The sequence below is a fragment of the Hyaena hyaena genome, unplaced genomic scaffold (genome assembly GCF_003009895.1).
Source record: "Hyaena hyaena isolate Hyena2069 unplaced genomic scaffold, ASM300989v1 scaffold_235, whole genome shotgun sequence".
Taxonomy (NCBI): domain Eukaryota; kingdom Metazoa; phylum Chordata; class Mammalia; order Carnivora; family Hyaenidae; genus Hyaena; species Hyaena hyaena.
In genome coordinates this window covers 441,289-451,368 of record NW_024080867.1, presented here as the reverse complement: position 1 = coordinate 451,368, position 10,080 = coordinate 441,289, and the positions used below count along the sequence as shown (strand labels likewise).

Here is a 10,080-nt window from a genome sequence, read left to right as displayed (position 1 = left end):
CGCAAGTGGGTCAAGGCAAAGAGGCCCGGAGGGCGCGTCCGCCTGTCTCCAGCCTCAGTGGCTGACTCTTAAGCGCACGGGTTCTGGTTGTTCGCTTCCTCCGTCGTGGGGGTCTCCCAGGGTCCCTTTCATCTCCCCTCTCAGGGGTGCTCCCCCCGCCCCCCCCCGCGCCAGCCTCTGGGTTTCCGTGTGTGTGTGTGTGCGTGAGCTTGTGTTGCTCGGGGTGAGTACGTGCACGCCTGTGTCTCTGTGCGGGGAGGTCTCTACCGGGCACCCCCAGCGGTCTGCGTGTCCATCTCTCCTTCCTTGTGCACGCGCCCACTTCGGGCCCTCGCGCCCCTCACCCCCCACCCCCGTCTCTGGTCTTTCCCCCTCCCACCGTGGGTCTGGTCTCCCCACTTCACGGGTCTCTGTGCTTTCCCTCCCTCTGGGCCACCCCACCCCCCGCCTGCGTGTGCGCGCCTGTGTGTTTCTGTGTAGAGACACTGTCCCCCCTCCACACCCCCTTCATTCTTCAAGCTTAGAAGAAAGCATCCCAACACCAGCGTCAGCATCCCAAATTTATTCTCCAGCAGCTGTGGCCGGGAGAGAGCCGAAGAGGGGCGGAGTGGGGGAGGGGGAGGACAGAGTCCCAGAGAGTGGCAGGCACGGGGGGGGGGGGGGGGCGTCGAGCAGGACTGGAGCCATGCACCTGGCAGGCGAGCAGTGACGGGTTTAGGGTGGGGGCGTCTAGAACAAAAGCTGATTGAGAACAGCTGGGGTGAGGATTCTTCATACATCCCAGGAGTCCCTAGAGTGTGGAAGAGGCGCACTGGAGCGTGGGGGCACCGCCTCCCACTTACTCCAGATGGAGTGGACGTCGTTGGTGGGGGGTGGGGGGTGGGCTGGAGGTCAGAGGTGAAGGGCTGTTCTAGAAGCCAAGTCTGGAACAGCCCACCCCATGAGACGATTTCCCAGAAAGAAAGGAAATTAAAAAAAAAAAAAAAAAAAGAGGAGAGACATAGATTCTACCAAAATGGAGTCTAGAACCCCATGGAGTTGGGACAGTGATGGAGATCTGGTAGAGCGGAGTCCAGAACACGGAGGTGGGTGAGAATCCGGGGCTCAGCACAGCAGTCTAGAACACAGTGAGGCTCTAGAGACTGTATGGAGTTTAGAATGCCAGGAACGCTTGGGAGGGGCATCTAGCACCCACGGGGCAGAGGCCAGAATGCTGGGGGCCAAGATCTGAATCGGAAAGGGGGTGGAGGAGGTGGAGGGAGGTAAGGCTGGTGCAGGGAGGGAGCAGTGGGGACACCTAGTGGTGGCAGGTGAGATTACATGACTGGCACCGGCGGCGGGCTGACAGGGCTGCGGGCGTCGGGGTGCACGAAATCGGGGTTCACGTAGGTGAAGCCTTGGAAATCGGCCTGGTCGATGCTGGCCAGGACCAGGCGGTCTGGGGGGGTCAGCGCTGGCGCCGCCCGCGTGAAGAACTTGTCGAAGTTCTCTCCGCTGCGTCCACACTGTGGGGCGCACAGGGAAGGAGAGATGAAATTCTGCCTGCTCCTTGGGTGGCCCTCCGTGTCCCCCATGTCCATCTCCTGTCTCCTTTCGAGTCCCTGCGCATCCTCCGTGGCCTCTGCATCTCCCGCTAGGGCGTCTCCGCAGAGGGAGCCCTGCCCCACCTCCACATACAGGAGCCGGAGCTCCTGGGTGCCCCCACCCCTAGGGACCAAGGTTCCCGCAGGGTGGCTGACCGGACGGGGTCTGAACGGAGGCGCGATCTCCAGTCGTTCCAACCGCTCCCAGTCCATCCAACGGAAAAAGCCATGAGCACGGATGGCGGGCTCCCCGTCAGGCCCTGAGCCGAGGCGTTTCGCTGGGTGCTTAGTTAGGAACTGTGGAAAACAGATACAGACAGACAGACAGACAGACAGGGTCCGGGATGGGGAGGCACAGAGAATGAGAAGGAAAGACAAAAACAGTGTAACAGAGACACAACATGGGGGAGGGGGTATAGAGGCCAAGGGGGAGTGCAGAGACCCAGAGAAGGTGGGAGATTGGGGGGGAGGGTGAGCAGAGATGCAGAGAGAAGGGTGGAGACCCAAGAGACAAAACCCCACAGAAGAAAAAGACACGATATGAAAGCAGAGACTCAGAAAGAGAGGGGGAGAGTTCCAGAGAGAGAAGGACCCAGAGTGTGTGTACATGGCCGTCGGGAGTAAGTGTGTAACATACGCAGAGAGAGGGGGATAAAGATGCAAGAGGTGGACAGAGATCCCAAGGGACACGTAGAAATGGTAGAGACACAGGAGGCCCCATCAAGCGTGGATGGAGGCAGAGGTACGAGACAGAACCCAGAGAGTGAGAGTCAGAGAGACGAGACAGGAGCCAGAAGCAGAAGGGTGCTAATTCTCTCTGAAAAGCTGCCACAGTCCAGGCTCCTTCTACATTAACTCCATAACCCCAGAAGAGGAGACAGGCTCCCAGGGTTTCGGCGGCTTGGCCCAGATCCCACCGGAAGGGAAGTGGCAAGAGTTAGGTTCACCTGAGCCACCCCGTGCTGGAGAGGCAGGCCCTGGGCTTCCGGCGCTCCCTGCAGTGAGCTGGGGAGCGGGTGCAGCAGAGGGCGAGGAGGTTGAGGCCATCGCGGGACTGGAGGTGACGGCACGGCAGTCAATAATTAATGTTCTAACAAAGCCTCTGTAATATACTTTCCTAACGTACACAGGGACACTGCCTGGGCAACCTGGACGGGGGCGGTGGGGTGCATGGGTTGTGTGGGGAATCTGGGGGCCAGGGAGTTCTCACCCCCTTGCAGATGGCCACCGCTTCCCGGGAAAGCGACTTGGGGTAAGTGACCGTTTGTTCCATGATGGCCTGAAACAGCTCTTCCTCGTCCTCCCCATCAAAAGGGGGCTGAGGAAACAGAGAAGATAAAGCATCAGAGACTTGACAGACTGCCTCTCCCCACCTTGCAAACCCTCACCACCCACTGTGAACACGAACACCCCTCCCTCCAACATCCTAGGGAAATTTTTGACCAAACCACCTAAGTGTTCTCTCTCTCCCTCTCAGACTCTTGCTTCCTATCTGAAATGTACCAGCTCTCTGCACCTCTTTAAGATTCTTTCTTTGCTATGCAAAATCAGCAGGGTGTTAATTAGACAATGTCATTTAAATAGAAGAGAGGAGGGATGCCTGGGTGGCTCAGTCCATTAGCAGTTAGTGGTTAAGCGTCCAACTTTGGCTCAGGTCATGATCTCATGGTTCGTGGGTTCGAGCCCCATGTCGGGCTCTGTGCTGACAGCTCAGAGCCTGGAGCGTGTTTCAGATTCTGTGTCTCCCTCTCTCTCTGACCCTCCCCTGCTCGCTGTCTCTCTCTCTCTCAGAAATAAATAAAGCATTAAAAATTTTTTAAATAATAAATAAAAGAGAGGAAAAAACACAGGAAAACTGTAAAAACATTCTCCTGGTTGGATGAGGGGCTTCCAGTCTTTTGAGATTAGGAGAAACAAAAGCAAGGCAAGGATTCTGAATGTGGGGTCTAGGAAGTCTGTTTGTACAACGGAAGGGGCCTGTGAGCTTGAACAGGGGGGAAAAAGAATATCTATATTTTTAAAAATCACTAACTGCAGTTTCTCATTCCCTTCAATTATGAATGTGGACAAAAACCACAACAATAGTACTTATAACTTCATCACCAACAGAAATCACAGATAATTTCTTACCACATTAGAATTGCAGATAACTCAAAATATTAGTAGTTCAACTTCAAACTTACTGGTAGACCTCTCTTTTTACTTCCCATCACTGTGATACATTTCTATTTAAATCATGAATAGAAAATAACATATATGTCCACATCCCAATGTGTAATATTTGGGCAACTGTATACATTTAAGTTTAACATATTTAGTTGGCTGAACTAAGTTAAATTAAAAATTTTTTTAATTTGATTAACCATATTTCAATATGATTGATTTTCTTTGTAATCCTATTACTTTATTTCACGCATTTAAACACATTATCCTGGATGGCTCAGTCAGTTAAGTTTCGGACTTCGGCTCAGGTCATGATCTCGCAGTTTGTGAGTTTGAAGCCCCTGCTTCGGATTCTGTGTCTCCTCTTTCTCTCTCTGCCCCTCCTCCATTCGTGCTCTGTCTCTGTCTCTCTCTCTCTCAAAAATAAACATTAACAAAAATTAAACACTTTGTTCTGAGATGGGGTCCTTGTCACCAAAACAAAGAGCCCCAGACCTATGGGAAAATAATGCTTCAGGACCAAGGACAGCACTTTCTAGGCATGATATTCCAAACTGCTTAGCACCCCGCCTTAGATGACAGATATTACTTCCTACCCTGCTCCTTTGAGACAAAGGCTATGTAACAGGTGGCACCCCATGCTGTGTTGCCTTTAGGCAAGCCAGCCTGTCCCCAGCTTCCCTTACCTGTCCGGCCAACATCTCATACAGCAGAACCCCAAAGGACCACCAATCAACAGACTTCCCATAGGGCTGGTAGGCGATGATCTGATGAGAGAGGATGGAAGCCAAGGAATCATGGTGTGTGCTTTAATAAGCCTAAGACCCCCTCTGGCCTCACCCTCAGGGAACCCTACCCACATTAAGTGTTTTCAACACAAACTCTTCACACTTAGAACACTTCAGCTCTATCTTTTTGGAAAATTCAGAAACAAAATTTTATCTGCTTAGAACACTCGTTTGAGGGGCGCCTGGGTGGCTCAGTCGGTTAAGCGTCCGACTTCGTCTCAGGTCATGATCTCACTGTTCGTGGGTTCGAGCCCCGCATCGGGCTCTGTGCTGACTGCCAGCTCAGAGCCTGGAGCCTGCTTCAGCTTCTGTGTCTCCCTCTCTCTCTGACCCTCCCTTGCTCACCCTGTCTCTCTCTCAGAAATAAATAAAAACATTAAAATAAAAGAACATCCCTTTGGTCCCAAATATAGATTATTTAAGGACCAAGTCAGAAGTTCCACCCAGCTAGAAAATTTAGTAACTAAACACTCTCCTTAAAATATCAGGTGCCTAAGGGCTAATTTCAGACACCAGAGATTCTCAACTCTGGATGAATTTAAGATTCATCTAGGGGGCTGTTCCCCAGCTAAGGAATTCCAGCCTCAATAGGCCACAGTGAGTCAGTAATATGTGTGTATGTCTCAAAATCTCCACGGGTCATTCTGATTCCCAGTCATGTTTTGAAACCATTGACATTGATTATTTGTCATTGAATCACCCAGAAAGATTAAGGATGACACCTCCTCCTTCCACTGAGAAAGGTCAGGACACTCTCTACTTATATACAGTCAGATCATTAGCTCTACCCTCTTAACAAAAAGTCAGAGTATAGTTCGCCCACTTGAAATATTCAGGAGATGCTTAGGGCTGGGGGTGGGGGTGGGGGACGTGCGGTGGGGAGACACGGGCCCCACCCACTCAAGAGTAGTTCTTAGAATAGTCCTATAACAGGTGCTTTTACGGAGAGGGTCCCACTCTTTCAGAATACTCACCCACTCTGCCCACTTTGCCTGTTTAGAAACCCGCTCCACCCACTAGGAACACTGGACGCACAGGCCTCTCTGCTCTCCTTGCTTAGATCACCCACGACTCGTGCAAAGACTCCATGGTCAGAGGGCACCTGAGTAGCTCAGTTGGTTAAGTGTCCGACTTCTGCTCAGGTCATGATCTCACATTTGTAAATTTGAGCCCCGCATCAGGTTCTGTGCTAACAGCTCAGAGCCTGGAGCCTGCTTCGGATTCAGTGTCTCCCTTTTTCTCTGCCCCTCCCCCACTCTTGCACTCTCACTCTCTCAAAAATAAACATTAAAAATTTCAAACAAAAGATCCCAGGGTCAGGCCCCCCCGACATTCTGAATGTTAGACAATCAGCCATACGCACTGGGGGAACTTGGGCAGCTCCAAGGACAGCAGAGGAGGGTTACCTCAGGGGCTATGTAGTCTGGGGTCCCACAGAAGGTGCGGGTAGTGGTCCCGGGGAAGACGTTCTCCTTACACATGCCAAAGTCAGTGATTTTGATGTGTCCTTCAGCATCCAGCATCACGTTGTCCAGTTTCAGGTCCCTGGAGGTAGGGGGTTGGATGGATAGGAATTGAAGGAAGGGTAGGGTTCAACGGGCTAGAGTCACAAGGTTTTGATTTTTGTTTTATTTTCATTTTTGTTTATTTTAGAGAGAGAGCTCACATGTGTGTGAGCAGAGGAGAGAGGCAGAGAGAGAGAAAGAATCCCAAGCAGGCTCCATGATCAATGACGAGCCCAGCTCGGGGCTCAATCCCACAATCCTGAGATCATGACCTGAGTCGAAATCAAGAGTCAGATGTCCAACCAACTGAGCCACCTAGGCGCCCCTTTGTTTTGTTATTCAGGTAAGTTCTAGGCCCAAAGTGGGACTTGAACTCAGGACACTGAGATTGAGTCACATACTGGTACCCACTGAGCCAGCCAAGAGCCCCTAGACCTGCAAGTTTGATCCCTTTCTCTCTAGCGGCCTAATTGCCTCCACCGAAAGGCCCAGACTGCTCACCGGTAGATGATGCCCTGATTGTGAAGGAAGAAGAGGCCGATGGCAATTTCTGCTGCGTAGAACCTGGAGAAGGGGGTGGGAAGTTAGAAGGTCAAAGGCTGGCCCCCGCCCTCACCCCACCCCTCCTCTCTTGGCTGAGACTCACGCTGCATGGGGCTCTTTAAACTTGCCCAACTGCTGAATGTGGTACATCAGGTCGCCCCCGGTGACATACTCCATCACAAAATACAGGCGATCCTGGCGGGGCGGGTAGCGGTGCTTAGAGGAGGGGACATGCCAACCAGGGGGTAGGACACATCCATTCCTGCCCACTCGAGATAAACTTGGAAAGCTCCGGATCCACCCAATCAGAACTCGGAGGCGCTGATGATTCTAACCCAGCCACCTCAGATTCTCAACCTGCCCTATCCCCTATTATTCCGAACGGGTCCCACCCTCTTAGAATTGAAGCCTGAGGCCCACCATCCCCAGGAAATCCCAAGGATACCAAAACCTCTTTCCCTGCCTACTCACACACAAATGCAATCCTGACCACCTGTTAGGAACCAAAGATTTTTTTCAGACCTCATTTGCAATGAGTCATCTTTTTTTTTTTTTTTTTTTTTAAATCTAGGAATCTAACTATGCCCATCCAGAGCTTTTTGAAGTAGTCATGCCCTCTCAAACCTCTGAGGGTTCTGACTCCTTGTCTCATTCCTCAGTCTTCGGGATGTGGCCCGTTTCTGATGAGACATTCACTCAGAATCCGAGAGTGACGGCTGCGTTACTTAGCGCGCAGCTATTCACACACCACTCACGCACTCCTTTACTCAAAAATCCTTCACTCCAAAAAAAAACAAAAAAAACACGCCCACTCAAGACCAAGTTGGCTCAGGCCCCGCCCAGTCAGGATCCCATCCATCTGGCCACGCCTAATCAGAGTACGCAAGGTTCTTTTTGCCTCTCCATAAACTCAGAATCCCGGAACAGATGCCTGACCTGAGCCAGACTCCGCCCTCTCCTTCCTCACCGGGGTCTGAAAGGTGGAGTGCAGCTGGGTGAGAAAGTGGGGCCGGCCTCCCGGGCCTCGGCCCCCCAGGGCCAGCACGCGCTTCTCCACCAGGGTGCAGTCCACGTCGTCATCCTGGACGATCACGTCTTTCTTCAGGATCTTGATGGCGTAGAGCTCATCAGAGCCCCTGCGCTCAGCCAGCATCACCTAGCGACAGAGGCCCCCAAATGGCCCAGTCCATCTCGGGAACTGGGTGTGGGTCCCTGCCTTCCCCCTTCAGGGACACACAGAAAGGTCCTCCCTCTCTCTCTCTCAGGGACTGGGCACCCTGGTTTTGCTGACCACTCCCCCACAAAAAGCATTTGAATCTTTATGCCTGTCCTCTCAGGGTCATTCGGGTATCCCACTGAGCCCCCTCTGGAGACTCAGTAGCCTAGCGCCCCCCCACCCACATACCTCCTTCCTAAGGACCAGAGATCTGATCTCCCCCCAGACATCCTTCCCTTCCCCCAGAGCCCCAGAAATCCAACCTTCCCAAAGCTGCCTTTTCCTAGAACCATGAGGAAGCTGAAGTCAGAGATGTGCAGACGTCCAGGGCTGGTCCCAAAGAAGCAGCGCTTGGAGTCCGTGGGACTAGGGGACGGGGAGGGGACGGGAGAGGAAGAGGGACCCATCCGCACCCGCTGTGAGAAAGGAGAGAGATCCGAAGGTAGTCAGACCCCAGATGGGGATAAGGTGATGTCCTAAGAGAGACAGCAACCAAGAATGAAAGGGATGGGAAGAGATGGAGAGAAAAAAGAAAATTGTCTCTGCTCCCCCTCCTTGGCTTTAGAACTTGCACTAATTTTCCATAACCTGGAGGGTTTATCATTTAACGAACGCTCAGACAGATTACTACATGCCGTTAAATAACCCTGTTATCACCACCACGCCCCATTTTAGAGAAGAGGAAGTCGGCACAGAGACATCAAATAACTCGCCCAAGGTCACACAGCAGATAAGCAGCAGAGCCAGAAATCAAAATCCACTAAAGCCAGAGACTGTGTCTCCCTCCTTTTTGCGGCTTCAGCGGGACCCAGCTCCGACGGTGCTGAACGGACAAAGGTCTCTCAGGTCGAGGGCCGAGTGCACTTCCGCATTCCTCTCGCCCACACGGCACCTGAACACCTTTGCCACCACTGCTTGCCGCTCCTCCCACCTAGGTCTCCACAGAGCCCCCCCCCCCGCCCCCCGCTTGCCTCCACCACCTGTTCTCCATGCAGAGCACTTGTCGTGTTCAGACCTAAGCCATCCTAGGCCACCTCCGATGCGCCCACCCCATCTCATTCGGTTTCAGAAATAAAATCCTTCCAATGAATGACAAGGCACACTCCTTCCCTCTCTGGCTTAATTTCCTACTTCTTCCCACTCTCTCCCCTCTCCAGCCCCTCTGTCTTTGCTTTGCCACAGACATGCGTCACTTGCTCCCACCACAGGGTCTTTGCACCTGCTCTCCCTGCTGCCTGGAAGGCTTTCCATCCTTCAGCCTGGAATCTGGTCTCCCTCTCCCGTGCCTGGAGAGTCTTGCACTTCCTCTGGGACTCCCTCCCCCTAGGAAGCTTTCTCTAGCTCTCCCAGGCTGAGCCAGGTGCATCCAGTGCTCCCTGGTGCCTGAGGCCACTACCTCTATTACCCGACACATTCCTTCCGGGTGCATGTCTCCATCTGTAACTTTCTCCTACTTTGAAATCTGAGTTCCCCAGGGAATGGACTGATTCCACTCCCAGAACGCGGTTTGGCTAATGTGACACCTCAGGAAATAGGTGTTGAGAGAGTGAGAAAATGAATGGAGGAGAGAAAGGCCACTGTGAGAAATAGAGAAACTCAAGCTTCGGTTCAGCTGTCACCTCCTCAGGGACCCCCCCACCCCCACCCTGCCCCAGCTCCTTCCCCCCAGGCCGGTGAGTGTCTCCTCTAGGCTCCTGGGGGGGCGGCCGGTGCGCGACCTCTCAACTTGAACTCAGTCAAGGGTCAGATTTGTCCCTGGAATGCTAGGTTCACTCCACAAGCACAGGACCCCCTGCAAGCCTGCGCTCAGCACCTAGGTGTGGACATGAAGGCTGACACGGGGCGGGGCGGGGGGGGGGGAGTCATGGGCGGAGACCACAGGGAGGGCCTGCGCCCCACTCACCTCATACAGTTCCAGCGGGTAGTTACAGGCCTGCGGGGGGGGGGGGGGGGGGGGGCAGAGTCAGGGCCCGAGAGAGGAAGGAGGTTGCCCTACAGCAGTGGTGGGGGACTCCACACCCCCAGCCATGGGGACAGATAGGGGCTCTAATTCCCATCACACCCTGGGGCAGGAGCCCCCTAGAAAAGCAGGGGAAAGGAGCCCCAGGGCCTTCTGGGACCTGCAGCCCCAGGACCAGTAAGCAGCCAGTGGGTGCATGGGGGGGTAGGCAGCCAGCGGGTGCAGGGTGGGGTGGGCAGCCAGTGGGTTCGGGGGGGGGTGGGGAGCCAGCGGGTTCAGGGGGGGTGGGGCAGCAAGTGGGTGCAGGGGGGGTGGGGAGCCA

General features: G+C 53.7%; 1 protein-coding gene across 1 annotated transcript in view; it reads right to left on the bottom strand.

The window, feature by feature from the left end:
* Positions 1-975: 975 nt before the first annotated feature.
* Positions 976-10,080, bottom strand: part of PRKCG (protein kinase C gamma) — an 18,358-nt gene continuing 9,253 nt past the window's right edge. The window contains exons 9-18 of the mRNA XM_039244253.1: positions 9,702-9,731; positions 8,062-8,214; positions 7,550-7,738; positions 6,686-6,777; positions 6,541-6,603; positions 5,941-6,079; positions 4,433-4,513; positions 2,794-2,901; positions 1,740-1,880; positions 976-1,505 (exon numbers count right to left, since the gene is read on the bottom strand). Of these exons, the coding sequence (XP_039100184.1) occupies positions 1,317-1,505; positions 1,740-1,880; positions 2,794-2,901; positions 4,433-4,513; positions 5,941-6,079; positions 6,541-6,603; positions 6,686-6,777; positions 7,550-7,738; positions 8,062-8,214; positions 9,702-9,731 (1,185 nt within the window). The 3' untranslated portion in view covers positions 976-1,316. The remainder of the gene's footprint in view (positions 1,506-1,739; positions 1,881-2,793; positions 2,902-4,432; positions 4,514-5,940; positions 6,080-6,540; positions 6,604-6,685; positions 6,778-7,549; positions 7,739-8,061; positions 8,215-9,701; positions 9,732-10,080) is intronic.